General features: G+C 38.2%; 1 protein-coding gene across 1 annotated transcript; it reads left to right on the forward strand.

The window, feature by feature from the left end:
* Positions 1 to 16,116: 16,116 nt before the first annotated feature.
* LOC126491696 (vomeronasal type-1 receptor 4-like) lies at positions 16,117 to 17,058 on the forward strand. The gene has a single exon (XM_050127527.1). The coding sequence runs from the start codon at positions 16,126 to 16,128 to the stop codon at positions 17,056 to 17,058; it is 933 nt and encodes a 310-aa protein (XP_049983484.1). The 5' UTR covers positions 16,117 to 16,125.
* Positions 17,059 to 20,987: the final 3,929 nt, after the last annotated feature.

The following is a 20,987-nucleotide window of genomic DNA, read 5'->3' on the forward strand; positions in this document are numbered from 1 at the left end:
TTTTGTTATATGTAATTTTAATATGTTTAAGTAAAACCTTCCTTTTATTTAAACAGAAAAGAGGAGGGGATGTGGGATTCCCTTATGTATGCAGTGAATATCATTTGTTAATAAAGGAACTACTTTGGACCTATAGTAAGGCAGAACTTAGCTAGGCAGGGAAAACTAAACTGAATGCTAGGAGAAAGAAGGGTAATGTCAGGAAGAAGCCATGTAGCCATGCCAGAGACAGACACCAGAACTTTAGTCAGTAATCCACAGCTACATGGTGACACACAAATTAAGAGAAATTGGTTAAATTGAGGATGTAAGAGTTACCCAATAAGAAGCTATAGCTAATGGGCCAAGCAGTCATTTAATTAATATAGTTTCTGTGTGTTTATTTCTGGAGTCTGGGTGGCGAGGAATCAAACAGGTGGCCTCCATAAAACAAAGAAAGACAGTGACCTTTAATCCTAACACATACCTCTAATCTCAACACTAAGTAAGCACAGGCAGGTGGATTTCTGTGAGTTTTAGTCCACTCTGTATTACAGATTGAGTTCTTGTACAGTAAAGACTAGAGTGGAAGTGTCTCAAAACAACAGTAAACAGAAAAACAAACAAAAGGATGCTTGCAGTAGTGAGGCAACCCTGGACTCCCCAGAACTGAGAAGTAGAAGCCATAGGATTAAAAGACGAGGAAATTCCACAATTACTTTGTGAGTTTGTGAGAACACTAGGCTGCAAGAGAACATGTCCTAAGAACAGAAAACAAGAAATAAACAAAAACTAAACAGGGATAGAATCTACTGGAAAAGAAAGGTGTAAACAAAAGAAAAAGAAAACAAAAAAACATTCCTTGTATTTGGCCACACAATTTTAAATTTTTTTATATTTTTATTTTAAAAACACAATCTGTCTTTTTTCATTCTACATACCATCTTCAGTTCCCACTCCCTCTCATCCTCCCATTCCCTCAACCTTCCTCCACCCTACCTCCCATCCACATCTCAGAGAAGGTAAGGGACATTGCTTTGGGAAATGTTCAAGGCCCTCACTAATACATCTAGTCTGAGCAAGGTATGCAACCAAGGAGAACGGATTCTCCAAAAGCCACTACAAGCAGTGGAGATAAATTCTGGCACCACTGCCAGTGGCCCAGCAGTCTGCCCTAGCCATAAGACTGTCACCTACATTCAGGGGGTCTAGTTTGGTACTATGCTAGTTTCTTCTCTGTCCTGCTAGAGTTGGTCAGCTTCCTTTATCTCAGGTAACCCATTTCAGTGGTTGTGCCTGTCATGGTCTTGGCCCCTTTGCTCATTCTCGCTCTTCCCACTCTTCAATTGGACTTTAAGCTCAACCAGGTGTTCTGCAGTACCCTGCCTCTGTTTCCATCAGTTGCTGGATGAAGATTCTTTGGGGACATTTAAGATATTCATCAATATGACTACAAGGCATGAAGATTCTATTACTTAGAATCTTAGCTGGGGTCATTCTTGTGAATTCCTAGAAATTTCTCTAGTGCCATGTTTCTTGCTAGGCCCATAATGACTCCCTCAATCAAAATATCTCTTGCCTTGTGCTCATTTCTGTCTTTTCTCAATCTCAACTATCCCATTCCATCATATTCTCTTCCCCATCTCCTTCTTACCTTCTGTTCACCTTTTTCCCTATTTTATCCCCCACAACCATGCTTCCAATTTGGTCAGCCAATCTTGTCTAGTTCCCTTTTCCAGGTGGATCTATATATGTTTTTCTTTGGGTTTTCCTTGTTACTTAGCTTCTCCTAGGGTCATGGACTATAGGATTGTTATCCTTTACATTACAGCTAGTATACACTTATAAGTGAATGCATACCATATTCATCTTTCTGCATCTGGGTCTCCTCACTCAGGATGGTTTTTTTTTTCAAGTTCCATCCATTTGCAAGCAAATTTCAAGATGTTCTTTTTTTTACCACTAAGTAGTATTCCATTGTGTAAATGTACCACATTTTCTTTATCCATTCTTTGACTGAGAGGCATCTAGGTTGTTTCCAGGTCCTGGTTATAATAAATAATGCTGCTGTGAACACAGTTGAACAATATCCTTGTAGTATGGTTGAATATCCATTGGGTATATGTTCAAGTGTGGTATTGCTGAGGTAGGTTGATTACCAATTTTCTGAAAAACTGAATACTAATTTCCAGGGTGGTTGTCAATGTTAACATTCCCACCAGAAATGGAGGCATGTTCCCCTTACTTCACATCCTCTCAGGCATAAGCTATCATTGATATTTTGCATCTTGACCATTCTAACTGATGTAAGGTGGTATCTCTGAGTTCTTTTGAATTGCATTTCCCTGATGGCTAAGGATGTTGAACATTTTTAAGGGTATTTCAGCCATTTGAGATTCTTCTGTTGAAAACTCTCTTTTTAAATCTGTACCCCATTTTTTAATTCAGTTATTTAAAATTTTGATGTCTAATTTCTTGAGTTCTTTATATATTTTGGAGATCGATTCTCGGTACGATGTGGGATTGGTGAAGATCTTTTCTTATTTAGTAGGCTTCATTTTGTTCTATTGACTGTGCACTTTGCTTTACAGAAGCTTCTCAGTTTCAGGAGGTCCAATTTATTTATTTTATCCATCAAAGTCTGTGCTATTGGTGCTACTTTTAGGAAGTGGTCTTCTGTTCCCAAGCATTGAAGGCTAATTCCCACTTTCTCTTCTATCAGGTTCATGAGGGCAGATTTAAACTGAGGTCTTCACTACATTTGGACTTGACTTTTGTGAATGGGAATAGATATGGATCTACTTGCATTTTTATGCATGTTGACATACAGTTATACCAGCAACATTGGTTGATGATGCTTTCTTTTTTCAGTTTATAATTTTAGCTCCTTTGTCAAAAATTAGGTATTCACAGGTATGTGGATTAATATCCAGGACTTTGCTCCACCTGTCTATTTTTATGCCGATATAAATCTGTTTTCATTACTGTGTCTCTATAATAGAGTTTGAAATCAAGGATGGTGATACCTCCAGAAGTTTTGTTTTTATACAGATTTGTTTGGGTTACCATCTTTTGTTTTTCCATAAGAAGTTGGGTATTGTTCTTTCAAGATCAGTATGGTGGTGTGTTGGGCTTTTGATGGGGAATGCACTGAATCTATAGACTGATTTTGTAGGATTGCCATTTTATTATATGGATCCTCTCTATTCATGAGCATGGGTAATTTTTTCACTTTCTGGTATCTTCTTCAGTTCTTTCCTCAAAGTCTTAAAATTTATGTCCAGCAGGTCTTTCGCTTCTTTGGTCAGTTTTTCCTCAACATATTTTATGTTATTTGTAGATATTGTGAAAGGTGATGCTCCTCTGATTTTTTTCTCAGCTTCTTTATCATTTATACATGGGAGGGCTACTGTTTTTTTTTTAGTTGATCTTATATACTGTCACATTATTGAAGGTATTTATCGTCTGTAGGGGTTCCCTTGTAGAGTTTTTGAGGTTACTTAAGTATACTATCTTTTCATCTGCAAATAATAAAAGTTTGACTTCTTCCATTCCAATTTGAATTCTCTTAGTATTTTTTTCTTCTCTTATTGAACTAGCCAGAACTTCAAGAACTACACTGAATAGACACAAAGAGGGTGGACAGCATTGTCTGTCTTCTTCCTAATTTTAGGGGAACCATTTTGAGTTTTTCTCCATTTAATTTTATATTGGTGGTTGGCTTACTGTATATCGTTTTTTATTACATTTAGGTGTGTTCCTTGTATCCCTAATCTCTCCAAGACCTTTACCATGAAGGGGTGTTGGATTTTATCAAATGATTTTTCAGCATCTAATCAGATGTTCATATGTTGGTTTTATTTTGTTTTTTTTTAATATGTTGGATTATACTGACAGATTTCCTTATGTTAAACCATCCCTGCCCCTCTGGGATAAAGCTGACTTCATCATGTTGGATGATTTATCTGATGCGTTCTTGGATTCAGTTTGCCAGTATTTTGTTGAGAATTTTTGCATCTATGTTCATGAGATTGGTCTGTAATTCTCTGTCTTGGTTGAGTATTTTTGTGGTTTCAGTATCAAGGTACCTTTAGCCACGTAAGAAGAGTTTGACAATATTACNATAGTACTTATCTTTTAAAAATGTCCATTTCTTTTGCATTTTCCAGTTTTGTGGCATACAGGCTTTTGTAATAAGATCTAATGATTTACAGAATTTTATCTGTGACTGTGGTTATGTCCCCCTTTGCATTTCTGATCTTATTTATTTGCATGTTCTCTCTCTGTCATTTGATTAGTTTGGATAGGGGTTTGTCGATCTTGTTGATTTTCTCCAAGAACCAACTTTTTGCTTCATTGATTCTTTGGATTGTTTTCTGTGTTTTTATTTTCTTGATTTCAGCCCTGAGTTTGATTATTTCCAGTCTTCTACTCCTCCTGGGTGAGTCTGCTTCTTTTTCTAGAGCTTTTAGGTGTGCTGTTAAGTCTCCAATGTGTGCCTTTTCTGTTTTCTTTATGTGGGCACTTAGCGCGATGGACTTTACTCTTAGCACTGCTTTCATAGTGTCCCATAGGTTTGAGCATGTTGTGTCTTTATTTTCATTAAATTCATTTCCTCCTATTATTCTCCACTTATCAAACTGAGGTGGGTCTTCTATCTATCTGTTGTTTTCATTGGTTAATTATTAAAGAAAACTGCTTGGCCTGATAGGTCAGAACATAGGTAGGCATGAAAAACAGAACAGAATTGTGGGAGAGAGAAGGCAGTGAGGCAGACACCTTGAAGCTCTGGCCCAAGGTGGACATAGGTTAGAATCTTCCTAGTAAGCCACCACCTCATGGTGCTACACATATTAGTAGAAATGGGTTAATCAAGATGTGAGAGTTAGCCAATAAGAGGATAGAAATAATGGGCCAGGCAGTGTTTAAATGAATACAGTTTCCGTGTTGTTATTTCCAGGGCTAAGCTAGCTGTGCAGGAGCCAGGCAGGATGAAAAGCAGGCCTGCTCACCACACCACTACGTATCCTCATGGTGCCAATGGATTTTAAAGAAGCTCTCAGCATAATTACTAACTTGTAATATGCATAAAGAGATGTCTTGTATATTGAAACCACTGAATTTATACCAAATGATACAGAATTGACTTCATTATTTATACAGGTTTAAGGTATAATCAGGAAGAGGCTTTATTTTCTATACATAATACACATCTGATCCTTTGCAGGTCTGCAAGGTCCTCTAGCATAAAGTACTACAGAAAGTGATCAATTATTGATTGTAAATGTGCTGAAGTTCACAGAATTAAAAAAAAATACACATCAGATAAATAGCAAAAGTTTAAAAAAGGACTTTTCATTATATGGCAACAAGGCAATGAAATTATAAGGAACTGTCCTACTTGTTCCTTACACAACCAAACACTACCTGCAGGAAGTAGCCCAAAGCATACTCCAAGGAATGAAATTTTGCAGATGGATGTGTTCCATTTTTGTAGAATTGAAAACTGAAATATGTACAACACACCACCAATACCTACACAGGTTTTCAATGGGCAGCTTCTTTAAGTTCAGAAAAGGTTGATTTGGTAATCACACATTTACTAGAAGTTATGACCATCATGGGTATACCTGCACAAATAAAGACAGACAATGTTCCAGCATATTTTTCTAAGAAAATTAAAGGTTTTTTTGCTTATTATAATATAAAGCATATTACAGTTATACCAAAAAAATCCTACAGGTCAGGCAGTTATTGAAAGATCAAATATGTTAAACAAACAGTAAGGAATGAAAAAGACCCACCCAAAAATAGATTGCATGATGCTTAATTAATCTTGAATTTTCTTAATGTTAATGAGAAAGGAACATTGGCTGAAAAGAGTCGTTGGATAACAGAAAAAAAAATAGCTGGTGTATTTCAAGGATGTGTTTACCTCAGAATGAAAACAAGAAGATGTGCCACATTGAAGAAGGTGATTCATTCTTGCTTCCACAGGAGAGGAAAAGCTATGGATACCATCAAAATTAATCAAGATTTAGCTAGAAAGAGGAAAATCTCTTGATAAATAGTAATGACAGTTCATCCACAGAGATGACAATACTACAGTTGGTAAGGAAACTTCATAAAGGTTGGGACAGGGTTCTCTTCTTTCCTTTGTAGGACAATACCTATCCTCCAAAATTCAAGAAAGCTTGGACATTTAGGCCTAAAAAAGAAAAGATAGCTATGTAGAGTGAATCATCAAGCAAAAAAAAAATTGACTTATCATACCAATATCCTCTGTAGGCTAAAATTTCACTACCTAAACATATACCTCCCTACTTCTCAGTACAATGATAGTCACAACTCACTTAAAAAAATCACAGCTGGCTTTGGAATTGGATGGTGGCTCCCCTTCTCTGTAGTGATATGGAACAGCGGGCTGCAGCCTGGCTCCCTTTGTAGTGATATGGAGTGGCGGGCTACAGCCTGACTCCCGGCTAGCTTTACCAGAAATAATTACACGGAAACTGTATTCATTTAAACACTGCCTGGCCCATTAGTTTCAGCTTCTTATTGGCTAACTCTCACATCTTCATTAACCCATTTCTATTAATGTGTGTAGCACCACGAGGTGGTGGCTTTCTGGGAAGATTCTAAGCTGTGTCCATCTTGGAGAGGAGAGCTATGGTGTCTGCCTCACAGCCTTCTTCCTCCTAGCATTCTTTTCTGTCTTCCCTGCCTACCTCTGTTCTGACCTATCAGGCCAAGCAGTTTTCTTTATTAATTAACCAATGAGAGTAACACATAGACCAATGACCCTCCTCCATCACTTCTCTAAATCCAACCATATTATTAAAAAAAAAAATTTAGAGTTTCTGTCTCATATTAGGAGCCACCTTGTGTGGCACAGAAGGAAGATAATATCTCAGGACAAAAGTTATCAAAACTCTGCTTTCAATATTTTTACCTTTCCCCATACCTATGTTCAGCTTTATAGTACTTTTCTTTGACTATATGCCTATTAAAATTCAAACTTTCTGCTTTGATAAAAATAATGCTTAAGTTTTCCACAGTGGATATTAAATTTTCCTACGGTAATCTTTGAAGTCTTAAGGAAGAAAATAAGGCTCCACAACAATGTTTCTTCTTGGTTCATATGAAGCTATTCAGCTGATACAACCACTTAAAATCAGCTTTGAACTACAAATTGCTCAAAACAATTTCAAGTTAGCTTGCTGTGATTTTTCAACCTTATATACTACTCTATCCATGATTTGAGATAAGCCCTACACTTTTCCATTATATATAGATTGGACAAAAATGGTAGTTACCTCTCTCAGGACTTGACAATTAACCCAAATTTTTCTTCTGGAATCCCCCAAAAGATACCATTGCCCCCAGACAGCAAGAAGTAAATTTAAGTATACAATATTCACATTACAAAGATGTAAGGTAGATGGAGTTTTTTGTTCAGTGAATATTATAGGATAAAAAGGTAGATATTTGAATTTACTCTGAAAAGAAAATGGAAGAATATAGATATAATAAGATAAAAAGTAGATTATTCTGCTCTTTAAAAAGCCATTATTTGTTTTAAATGTTTTACATTGGATTTTACTTTTGTAATTTGTATGAAAATTCTGCATATTGATACAAATTTGAGTTTCATTTTGTTATAGCAAACTGTGCATGCAATGAGATGTCTGCCAATTCTAGAGTTTTGGAAGTTGCTTACAATGAACTTATTGTTTACTTAGGTAATATATATTTCTGGAGTCTGGATGGTGTTGAAGAATTGATAGTTATAGTTTTTCTTAGTTATGATAAAAGATTAAGTAGATATAAATAAGTAAGAACTTCAAGAACTACATTGAATAGACACAAAAAGGGTGGACAGCATTGTCTGTCTTCTTCCTAATTTTAGGGGAATCATTTTGAGTTTTTCTCCATTTAATTTGATATTGGTGGTTGGCTTACTGTATATCGTTTTTTATTACATTTAAGTGTGTTCCTTGTATCCCTAATCTCTCCAAGACCTTTACCATGAAGGGGTGTTGGATTTTATCAAATGATTTTTCAGCATCTAATCAGATGTTCATATGTTGGTTTTATTTTGTTTTTTTTTAATATGTTGGATTATACTGACAGATTTCCTTATGTTAAACCATCCCTGCCCCTCTGGGATAAAGCTGACTTCATCATGCTGGATGATTTATCTGATGCATTCTTGGATTCAGTTTGCCAGTATTTTGTTGAGAACTTTTGCATCTATGTTCATGAGTGAGATTGGTCTGTAATTCTCTGTCTTGGTTGAGTATTTTTGTGGTTTCAGTATCAAGGTACCTTTAGCCACGTAAGAAGAGTTTGACAATATTACTTCTATTTCTTTTATGTGGAAAATATTGAGGAGCATACATATTATCTCTTCTTTAAAGTTCTGGTAGAATTCTGAACTGAAACTGTCTGGCCTTGGGGTTTTATTGTTGGAAGGCTTTTGATAAGTGCTTCTATTTCCTTGCAGATTATAGGTTTATTTTTATTTTTCACCTGGTCATGATTTAACTTTGGTATGTGGTACCTCTCCAGAAAATTGTCAATTTCTTTTGCATTTTCCAATTTTGTTGAGTACATGTTTGCAAAGTATGACCAATGATTCTCTGTATTTCCTTAGTGTCTGTTCTTATGTCACTTTTTTCATTCCTGATTTTGTTAATTTTGATTAAATAACTCTGCCTTTTGATTAGTTTGGCTAAGGGTTTGTCTATCTTGCTGATTTTCACAAAGAACCAGCTCTTAGCTTCAGTGATTCTTTATATTGTGTTCTGTGTTTCTATTCGATTGATAATAGCACTCAATTTGATTATTTCCTGTCTTCTACTCCTCTTGAGTGAGTCTGATTCTTTTTGTTCTATAGTTTTTAGGTGTGCTGTTGAATTGCTTGTGTGACCTTTCTCTACTTTCTTTATGTAGGCACTTAGTCTATGAAGTTTCCTCTTAGCTCTGCTTTCATAGTGTCCCATAGGTTTGGGTATATTGTGCTTTCATTTTCTTGAATTCAAAGAAGTCTTTAAATGAGTACACTAAGAGAGACTTACATAGATCTAATATACATGGGAAGTAGAAAAAGACAAGATCTCCTGAGTAAATTGGGAGAATGGGGACCTTGGGAGAGGTTTGAATGGGGAAGGGAAGGAGCAGGGAGGGGAGCAGAGAAAAATGTAGAGATCAATAAAAGTCAATTAAAATTGAAAATATTTCTGCTTTAGGGAGGGGAAAACATTCCTAGTTCTAGAAACCTGGACAAGAACCAAGGACTAATTAGGTCATTGATCTTAGGGGAGAATCTGCTACTGCCACTTTTCAAAACCAGCATGATTCTTAGACGTGTTATAAAGATGTATCCTTAAGTCATAGATAAGTATATGTCTCACAACTCATCAGAGAAATGTGACTTGCAACACATGGAGACCATCAAAAAGGGCTACAACAGACAAAAATGATGTAAAGGAGAGACCATGTGGTGCTCAGTATCAAATTATAAGTTTAACACAACTGTACCTAAGATTCAGGCATCATAATAGAAGGGAGGTTGGAAAGACTGAAAACCAAAGGAACATGAAGTTTGCTATGAAAATGCATCTCTCAGAAATGTCAGAGAGACTACACTTACCAAGTTTTTTCAGTGTTACTTTCTAAACCAGTCGTGAACAAGGATGATATTGATACATAGGCCAGAATGTGCATGGTGAATCTCAGGAGACATCAACCACAGGCAAAGAATTATAGACAATCAAAGGATGCTGAGATTGGAATAAATATTCTTCTCCAGCCTTCTCCAGCTACGAGCACCCCCGTCCAAGGTAATATATTGCCAAATAATCAACACTGAAATCTTACACATATTAGTAACACTCTATGAACTAACCAGGTTATATTCCTACATTTAGAACATTCATAAATTTGTGTGTGGTGTGTAGGGGTTGATTATAGTTAAAGAAATAGAGTCCTTGAATTTGAGAGAAACTGTGAAGTATATATGGGAAAGGTTGGAGTTAAGAATGAGAACAGAGAATGATGTAATTATATTAAAATTTCAAAAGAAAGTCATAAAGTCTTAAAATTTAAAAAATTTATTTCACTAGGTCAATATTTTTCCTTTTCACAGAATATGTTCATGCCATAATAATAAGATTAATTTTTATTACTTATGCTAAGTGTTCTAATATCTTCAAATGCTAATTATGGTATCATTTTCCCTTTCACTATTATTTCTTTAGATATTTTTCTCAGATTTGAGTGACTATGTTCCTCTACCAAGTACTCTAAAATGGGGTAGATTAAGTGTTGGAAAAGTAAGACATAATTTAAGGACAACCAAAAGCAGACAATAGCCTCTAATTAGGTACCCACAGACTAAATGGAAATACTCTATTGCTAAAGATACTATATGCTCAGTCAAAGAAGATGGACAAACCAATCTGGAAGCTTCATCCTGACTGGATAGTTTTCAAAGTGTTAGGTGTAATCATAAATATCATCCATGCATGAACCCTGAGAATAATAACAATAACAGGCCCTGTGTGGTGGTGTCTTGAGCATCATAGGAGTAACTAACCACTTCATGATGTAATTGAAGGTATAGATCACAGGAGGGTACCCTTGCCTGGCACCATTATCAGGGACAAGGATATGAAGCTAAAGAGTATATAGATCCTGGGGAAGAACCTAATACCGTTATTGAGCTACCTGGACCTAGTAGCAAACTGCCACTTAAGCTCTTATTTTATACTGGAGGATTAGTCAATCTCCCAATCCTTCATCACAGAAGCTTAGTTTTGCAATCTATGGTGATTCACACAGAGCCCCACAGTCACTCAAGATGCTGAGAAAAAGAGACTCTGGAGGGCCCAGCAAAAAATGGCACATCCATGTCAGACATTTTCCTCTCAATAGTCAGGGATCATCATGGAAGAAGAGGAAAAAAGGGTGTAAGAATCAGAAGTAGTACATGATTCCAAGGAAACAGGTTTTGTCCAGATAGAACAGGGCACTTGCACATGTGAATTCACTTGTTAGGACAAAATTCACAAAACCTTCATAATATCCAGAATACAAAATCCAAACAGAGTGGGTGTAGAAGGAGGTCCCACTTGTATCCATGGTCACAGAAAGCTTCTGGGAAAGGAAGTGTCAGATTTCTTTAAGGGTTTGACTACTGACTGGCTACCAATGCTTTCAACAGATGCTCACGCACTTGGCATATACTAACTAATTTTTTTGTGAACACATGAAAATTGGAGGGGATAGCTGCAGGAGACTAAGAAAAAGACTGGAAAGCAAATAATGTGGGTGAACTTGACTAAAGCATATATTAAGTATGACATACTCAATGAAATGTTTAAGTAATGAGTATTCGACATCTTTTATAAAACTACTTAGCAGTAGTTTTTGTTGGAAGCAGTCATTAAAACCTGGACCCAATGAGACAGTGAGACTTCCCTAACTTTCACACAATTCTGACCTCACAGTTGCTAGGACCATCCCCAGGAGATATGGTCAGCCTTCTGGGGTAATGAAAATTAATTGCCTCCTCAAAGTACATTGTCTCTTAGGAGATATGTGCAAGAAACTCTTAAGTATCTTTGTTAATTACTTACTGAAAAGATTTTTGCAAATTGCTTTGTCTCCCAAAGTCAGTGCTGTCCTTCCCACTGCAAGTGAAAAGAAAATTGCAGTGAGGTCGCAGAGTCACAGGTCTCTACCTCAAGTGTGAGGGGACACTCCTACAGCAACGCTTATTAAGAGTCAGGATCTGTCCAATGAACCCACCATCCTGCAGAGACAAGAAACCAGGTGAGTACTGTGCATTTCAGCCCTAGTGGTAAAGTCAGAAAAGATGAGAGGCCTGAGTAACTGCTCATGTCTGGTAAAGGGGATCTGGGATAGAAACTGATCCAGGGACAGAGAAGGCACAAGAATAATTCCATCTATAACAGATGAGTGAGAAAGACAGAAGTGTTCCTAACCATGTGCCAGTCCCTCTCATTTATTACTGTAATGTAAGTTCCCAACCCTCAGTGACTGTGGTTAACAACAGGGAAATGCACCCCATCTATGAATGTGCTGAAGGACTGTGGTAATACGTCAACGTAATAATTCACCTGATCTCACATGATGTGCAGACTAACTTTGCAGGATTTTTTCAGATCCCTTTCTATGCATACATCTTCTCTATTTGAATGTATTATAAATTTTATTATAATATACTCATCAATATAAGAAGAGTAATATACACATAGTTTAAATTGAAATATTTTATTTACTGATTTTTCTTTGCATGTTATTTTAGCATGTATCAGTAGTTCATGTTGCGTATTTACAGTGTTATGGTGCTAGCAATTCATCTGTATTTACCACTATAGCTTTTACCCCTGCAGTAAAAACAACGCATATTTTCAGTGGTATGATAAAAATCAGGTCCATCTTGTGCTTTTGACATGAAACTGGGAGATGGGACAGCTTTCTGTCACAACAGGCCAGGCTTAGAACATGGTATTTTAGTAAAATCTCAAAAGCCATAGTTGCACTTGGTATTTGCCTATGAAATAAATATTCACATCAAAATAAACACTTATTTTTAAAAATATTTATTTATCTATTACTTTATGTGAATAAATGTTTTGCCTGTGTGTATGTATTGTAACTAAGAGAATACAGTGCATGCAAGGGAAAGAAGAGAGTTATAGAACTCCCTGGACCTGTAATTACAGGCAGTTGTGAGCCACCACGTTCAGACTGGAAACCAAACTCAGGTCCTCTGCAGCATCAGCAAGTGACTGAATCACCACTGTAATACCCCCAAATAATAGTTTTTACAGTGAAAAACATAGAATAAAATACCAGCAAAGTGAATAAAATGTCAAATTACAGATGCAAATTGCAGGTAGGGCTGGAGTATCATTAAGAGCATCTATTGTGACTTTGTGATCACAGACTTAGTTGACTGTTTTTATGTCACACTAGTCATGTGCAAGTACTTTCAGTGTCTACTCTGACACAAACAGCTGTTGGGTTTAAAGAGTCACTTACCCTTGTGCTTCTGAGGTCATGTCTTGACAGTGGAAATAATACTGTTCTGCATAGCAAACATAATAATCAAAGAAGGTGTCATGCTAACAGGATAGCAGTGATTCATAAATTGTTACCTCTGTTGTTCATTCACATACTTAAGTAATAAAAAGTTGAATAAGTTTCATCTTATAACTGTTACAATTCAAGAGGAATAGGGTATAGAAGATATAGTAGCAAACAACTATGAAGTTTAACCTGCAATCCACAGAAAGATTGAGTGTGGACATGGGTTATATATCATGGCATAGTGGAGGATGCTACGAAAATTAAGAAAACTCTATATCTGAACTGACCACATTGGAGGCTATTCAGAACAAAGAAGGAAAGAGTGTGTCAAAACATGGATCATGAGATCACTGAAAGTGGATTCAATGGATCAGTGTAAGAGCTTCAGAAGAAGAGAAATTAAGGTATGCAACTTATCACCTGCCCTTGAGACAAACAGTGTACGAATGAATCAATATGATAAAAGAAGTTCCCTACTGACTGGCGCTTATGCGTTATTAGGAGCATGTTGTTATTTCTGGCCGATATGCCAGTCAACATAAGGCACTAAAAGATAACAGAAGATGGCCGGGCATGATTGCGGAAACTGGACACATGAGAGGCAGCTTTTGTTGTCTAGTTCACTGAGTGGAATAAGACTGCTCTTCCTTCACTGCTCTTTCTTCAGTTTCTTCACTGTGGAGTTAAGAAAGGAATCAAATCAGTGGGGCCTGAGCACTGGTATTGGACTTTAGGTCTACATTGATCTAAAGTGAGGATAATCAATTAATAAAAGCTCTTGGATTTGAATAGTGTAGATTGGTTGTATACATGCAATAAAAGCAAATCTTTTTAAAAATCATATTTGTTATTATATATTTAACTTTTAACAAAATAAAACAAAGTGAGATTTACCAGTAAGAATATTGTATTTTAGTTAATGTGACCAATGTAACAACATCTGTTTTGTGTGCTGATCCCATTGCTGTGAAGATGAACACCCATTTCCAGAATTGAGCAGGGGGCCTCCCAGATCTGACCACAAGAGTGGTCTCATACTTTGTTAGATGGTGTTCATTGTTTCTTTTCTTTAACACTTCTTCTTAACTCACTACAATGAATGCAGGTGAATACCTAAATTTTCATACTCAGTGTTTTGATTGAACCAATGCCCCTTCCTTGATTTCCCTCCCCTTATTCCATCCTATACTATCTAATGTCCATTATTCCTTCTTCCACTTTGAAAACACATGTATTGTTTTACCCTCCCCATCACAGCCCCAGACCTTCTAAAGGGCCTCTTTCAAGTTCCCTGACTTCGAAACACAGTCACTTTTACATAAACACATTTCTAATCATTAGAAGCTATGAAATCACCCTTAGCTCATTGATATATGTCATTATGAACTAAAATGTATCACGTAATAGAGTAGTTTTCTTTTCTGCTATAGCCATTTCCTAGGGTGTCCTACAATACCAGTGCTTGCAGAAGGGGAGACGGTAAGTACCTGAAAATTCCTAAAGTCTCGGTTCATGTACCCACTCTGTTTAAACTCCTTCAGATCACAAACCTCACTGCCAGTTCTTCTCCAGGTTTTGCGTATCCTGGAGGCTGTCCCTGCATGGCTGTTGAGTGGGAAAAGGCAACACTGCCCATCCTGGGGATGTTTGGTTGAGCCTGTTGCTGACTCACAGTTGCTACTGCCTACTTCTGCAGGGGAACCTCACCTGGTAGAGAAGGGTTTGCAGACACCTTCTTCACAGGAATAGTGAATGGTGTCCTGAGAGTTTCCTCCTACTGCACTGATGAGTTGGCTAACCCACTGCCTTCCTTCCTCTCATTTCCACTCTAGACTTAAGGGTGGTACATGATTATTCCAGACACAGTTTTAATAGAAACACTGAACATTTGTCAGATATTGCTCTTATCACTGACACTTGTCCAGGTATATTTTGCCTATTGTTATTTTTTGTACATCTTGTGAAATTTCATTCCACTTCATGTCCCCACTTCTTAACAGCCTTGACTTGAGTGTGCACACATGCATGTGTTGTCAATGTGTATGGTGAATTTCCATAAGATATAGATCTTAAATTATTATGATGTAAGTTTTCACTTGAACCATCGTCAAGTAAGTTTTGTGTTCTTAAAAAAAATCTTATGTAAGACAATTGTGGGGCTGGCACCCAAAGACCTGTCAGGAACATCAAAGTCCAAATTGAGAGTCAGCCTTAAGCAACTACCTGAAAAGAAACGTTTCTCAAAGAGCTACCTCAGATGAATTTTAAAGAGTGCTTTAAAAGGCAAAGAACCCCAAAAGGCTCTATCTTTGTTGGCAACTGGCAGGGGGAATCAAAGGAATAAAGCAGTTTAACACAATACAAAACATGAAGTTACATACACATTTCAACCCCCAGTTTCTAGAAAAGTAATATTCATGGAGGGGATAGGCAAGGGAGAGTCACTTTCAGATTAAACCAAACATGGGTTCACCTTAGACAAGATGAAGGAGACTGCTCTGTCACCAGACCATAGATATATTCTGAGTGGTATTAGGAATTTTAAATTGCTTATATTTTAATTTTAAGTGAGCTATACAATAAGAATCAATATATATATATATAAGTAATATGGTTATTACGGAATTTGTCTTCTTTTGCATAAGGACTAGGAAATATTTATATATCAAAATATCTGGAACTGGGTTTGTTTTCATGGGCTGTCACTCATCACTGTTTCTCACAGGCCTGCATAACATTGTCCTGAATGCTGGGTTTTCTGTTAAAACTAACAGCTCTCCTGCCATCAGTACGTGCATTCTGAGTTATTGAGCAGTTTCATAGAGACATACACACACGTGGCTTCTTCTATCACAAGTTCTGGGACAAGATCTTCTTTAAAGGAGCCTCTGTTCAAGCTAATCAGAAGCTCCATGGTTTAAAGGTGTCCTTTTTTAACCACAGGCTACAAGCATTTGTTGTTATTCATTTTGACCACAGAAATAGCAAGGCCGTAATCTAAAGGAAATTGTCCTGAATCACAGAATGGACTTCTGGATTATGGCGATCAGAATTACTTTCTTATCACAAACTACAACTGGAATTTTGGGAAATTTCTTTCTGATGTTCTACTATGTAGTCCTTTACTACAGAGCATGCACATTAAAGCCCACAGATTTGATTCTCATGAACCTAATGACAGCCAATGCCATCATCATTCTCTCCTCAGGAGTGCCCCATACATTGGCAGCTTTTGGGTTGAAGCAGTTTGTGAGTGATTTTGGATGTTGGTTCCTATTATACATTCAATCATTTGGCCGTAGTGTGTCCATTGGCACCACCTGTCTCTTGAGTGTCTTCCAGGCTGTGACCATTCAATCCAGGGAATCCTGCTGGAAGTATAATAAAGTCAAAGCTGTAAATCCTATTGGCCGCTTCATTTCCCTCCTCTGGGTCTTCTACATGTTAATACATTTTACTTTCTTTCTATATTCATCTATCAAACTTAATAGCAAAAATGTGACAAGAAAACGAGATTATGGTTACTGCTCTATTGTAGGGCCTGAAGAAATCAGTGACTCACTCTATGCAGCACTGGTGGTTTGCCATGAAGTCTTCCTTTCTGTGCTCATGGCCTGGTCCAGTGGCTCCATGATTGGCATTCTGTATAGGCACAAGCAGAGGGTTCAACAGATCCGCAGCACTCATGGTTCAAGTAGAATGTCGCCTGAATCCAGAGCAACCCAGAACACCCTGGTCCTGGTATCTACCTTTCTGGTTTTTTATACTCTCTCATCTGTATTACGAGGCTGCTTTGCTTTTTTCCATAATCACAATTGGTGGCTAGTGAACATGACTCGCCTCACTTCTCTGTGTTTTCCTTGTTTCGGACCCATTGTTCTTATGAATCATTACTCCATTGTGTTCAGGCTTAGTTTCAAATGGATCAGAAATAAAATTAATTTAATCTTATTGTAAATGCATAGGTGAAGATGTTTTCTGTGGGATTCAGAGTTTTGCTCATCCGTCATCCTCAGAAGGTCAATACAGAAAGTTAAATAGGACCCCAAAGTCCAAATCAGGAGCAGAAGGAGAGAGAGCACGAGCAAGGAACTCAGGGCCATGAGGGGTGCACCCATACACTGAGACAATGGGGATGTCCTTTCGGGAACTCACCAAGGCCAGCTGGACTGGGTCTGAAAAAGCATGGGATAAAACCATACTCACTGAACATAGCGGACAATGAGGACTGCTGAAAAATCAAGAACAATGGCACTGGGTTTTGATCCTACTGCACGTACTGGCTGTGTGGGAGCCTAGGCTGTTTAGATGTTCACCTTACTAGACCTGGAAGGAGGTGGCAGGTCCTTGGACTCCCCAGGGCAGGGAACCTGGTCTGCTCTTCGGGCTGATGAGAGAGGGGGAATTGACTGGGGGAGGGGGAGGGATATGGGAGGCAGTGGCGGGGAAGAGACAGAAATCTTTAATAAATAAATAAATAATAAAAAAATTTTAAAAAAAAGAAAGTTAAATAGGTAGCAACTTGTACTTCTAAGATTAACCAAAATGAATATGGGAGTTTTGTCAGCTGGTGAATTAGCAGCCTCAATAAGATTTATTGCTCCTAGATTCTTCCAATTTCCCACGTGACATCAGCTTGAGCTAGCCAACCAATTAATAAAAGCAATAAAATTGAACTTCGTGTTGCTTCCATCCTATCAGGGCCTCTTCATTGCTTGGTGATTTCACAGACACCTTGAGTAACCCACTATCAAACTTCAATGAAACTAAAATCATGACTGTCTATAACCTTGTGCTTTTGGAGACTGTGGTCCATCCACAACTACTTTCTCCTGCACCAGTTCCAGAACACTATTTTAGCCTTAGCTTCTCTGATGAACTGCTTGCAGTAGTTCAACCTCCAAAGAATTTTAAATATAACTTTCTTTGTTTGCTTGTTCTGTCTTGGTTTGGGTATATCGGTGACACTTCTTAAAAATACCTTTCAGAATTCTGCTCTGGACTTATGCAAATATGAGTTCTCTTTAGTTGAATCATTTTTAAAATTACTACATCAAACTTTGCCAAAAATTAGGTTGCCACAGTGTTCACAGTTTATGTCTGACTTCTCTGTTTTATTCCCTCTGTTTGACTGCTTTATGCCAATATCAAGCTGTCTTTATCTTTGGCTCTTTAGTGTGATTCAATATTGTGTTTTATGATTTTACAGCTTGTTTTTACCCCTTAGGATTGCCTTAGCTATTTGTGGTGTTCTGCGGCTTTATATTAATTCTTATGTTTATTCTCTCTATAAAATATGGCTCCATAACTTAAAAAGGCATTGCATTAGGTCTATAGTTAACATTTTTAAAAATTTTTCCTTGCACTGAAAACAGATTATTCTTTGTCACATAATATCTTGTGGTTGTCATTTTCTCTCCCTCTTCTTCTCCCAGTTCTTCCTCACTTGCCCTCTCATCTGGATCCACTTCCTTTCTGTCTCTCATGAGGAAAGAACAGGCTTCCAAGGGATGGTAATAAAATAAAATAACATCAAACAAAAACTAACAGTTGGAGTTAGAGGAGACAGGCAGAAGAAAGAGAGCCAAAGAGAAGGCCTAAGAATCAGAAACACATGTATCCCTACACTCAGAAATCCAGCAGAAACCAAAAACAACCTGAAAGCTATAAAATATGCTTCGATAACTAGTGCAGCCCCATCCAGTTCAGATACATTCTTCCAAAGTCTCTGTATTCTTATGAGAGTTGTTGGGTTTTTTGTTTTTTTGGTTTTTTTTTTTTTTTTGGTGTCTTCAATTTCTTCTTGCTCTTTTACTTTTTAGGCTTCCATGAGGCTTGAGAGAAGGCATTTCTTAGAGACATCCTGTACAAGGTTATAAGTTCCAAGGTCTCTCACTCTCTCTACATAATATTTGGCTGCAAGTCTCTGTATTTGTTTTCCTCTGCTGTACTGGGAAACTATTGTGATACTGATTGAACAAGTTAATGGTCTATAATTAGGAGTCATTTTATTGTTACTTTTCTTTAAACTAGTATTACTGGATTTTACTCTTGATCCCTGGGCTATTTAGTGTCTTGTTTTTGATATCCAAATAAATCTTGAGTATTGTGTTGCTTCTTGTGGAACTAGCCTTAAGTCGAATCTGATATTCGTTTTTCTACTCCCCAAGATTTGTACCACAATTTCTCTAGCATATGTTGTTGTTAGGACACCACTACACAGTTTAGGGCCTGCTTGGTGATTACCTTTCTCTTCTGGTAGTCTTCAGAATATCTTCCTATAACAACCATACTATAACATGAGGGTGAAGATTCTATGTAGGTACTAGCTCAGCTTCTCCATATTCAAAGTGATGTATAGGTGTTTTCTTTATCAGTGGGCCCCTTTGATTATCTTGTGCACAAAAAACTATATTCTTGGCAACATCCTTGTTTGCTTGGGATGCCTGTGGGATCCCTTTGGCCAACAACTCTAGTAGATAGATTCATAGCTTTGCTGTGAATGAGTCTCTGGGTGTATCTCTTCAGTGCAGAAGCAGGAACCGTCCTGTCCAGATGGAACTCCTCAGCACCAAAACATGGACGCGTGGTAGTCCAATGACCCGCAGACAAAAGGGGGAACTTGGGGGGCAGGGCAGGGACGAGTAGAACACAGGACACCCTGCCGCACAAGCTGAAGGTGCGCGTGCTCCCTTTCGGGGGTCCTTGAGGCCTGCCCGGTAGGCAGACACTCACTGCTCTGGGTGGGTAGCCTTAGTGTAGGAGCAGAAAACTGTTCCTGAGCAAAGGACCTTGCAGAAAACGCAGGCTTGGGGGGGGGGGGGTCTTGTGTAAGAAAGACAGCCCTGCAGAAGGAGCTGGAGGAGGGGGGTTGTGCTCTCTTCCCGGACAAACCGCCCCTGGATAGCACAAACTCACTTGTCCAGATGGAACTCCTCAGCACCTAAACAGGGCCGCCTGGTAGTCCAATGATCCGGGGACAAAAGGAAGAACGGGCGGGGTCCAGGAGAGCACAGGAGACCATGGAGCACAAGCTGAAGGTGCCCAGGCTCCCTTACAGGGGACCTTGAGACCTTCCCTGTAGGCAGGCACTCACCGCTCTGGGTGGGTAGCCTTAGTGTAGGAGCTTAAAACCGTTCTTGAGCACTGGTCCTAGCATACCCACCCTCTCCTTTCTGAATGTGGCTGACAGTGGAGGCTGATAAAAAAGCCAAGGACAATGGCACTGGATTTTTATTCTACTGCATGGATGGGCTTTGTGGGAGCCTAGTCTGTTTGGATGCTCATCATCCTGGACCTGGGGGGAGCAGGGAGGACCTTGGACTTCCCACAGGGAAGGGAACCCTGACTGCTCCTTGGACTGGAGAGGGAGGGGGAGTAGAGAGAGGGGAGGGAAGTGGGAGGAGAGAAGGAGGTAGAAATTTTCAATAAAAAATAAATAAATGTTTAAAATAAGACTTAGAGCCGCATGAGATGGTGCATACTTTTAACACCAGCACTCAAAAGGCAGAGGCTGGCAGGTCTCAGAGTTGGATCCCAGGCTTGTCTACAGCGTACATTCCAGGTAATCCAAGCTACAGTATTGAAGAAAGCATTGTAAAACAAAAAGCAGGGGAATATGTTTTTGAAAAAGAGGACACATGTTCCAGCCCCGGCAAGCAGCAGAACTTGGGAGCTTTGACCATGTGCTTCTGCTTTAGAATCAAAGAAAGAAGAAAGGGATTGTAGAATCCCTCCCTATGAGTAAGAAAAGCCACTGAAGCCAGACATGTTACAAGGATGTCCCTGCTTGGAGGTCCAATGAGGCCATTTGGGTGAAGCTAAGAAGATAAAGCCTGAATTGCCTTGATACATGAAAATGTAGGCAATGCCAGAGCTTTCTATAC

The sequence above is a fragment of the Alexandromys fortis genome, unplaced genomic scaffold, assembly GCF_014885135.2.
Source record: "Alexandromys fortis isolate MF-2015 unplaced genomic scaffold, M_Fortis_MF-2015_v1.1 scaffold_267, whole genome shotgun sequence".
In the NCBI taxonomy this organism is placed as follows: Eukaryota; Metazoa; Chordata; class Mammalia; order Rodentia; family Cricetidae; genus Alexandromys; species Alexandromys fortis.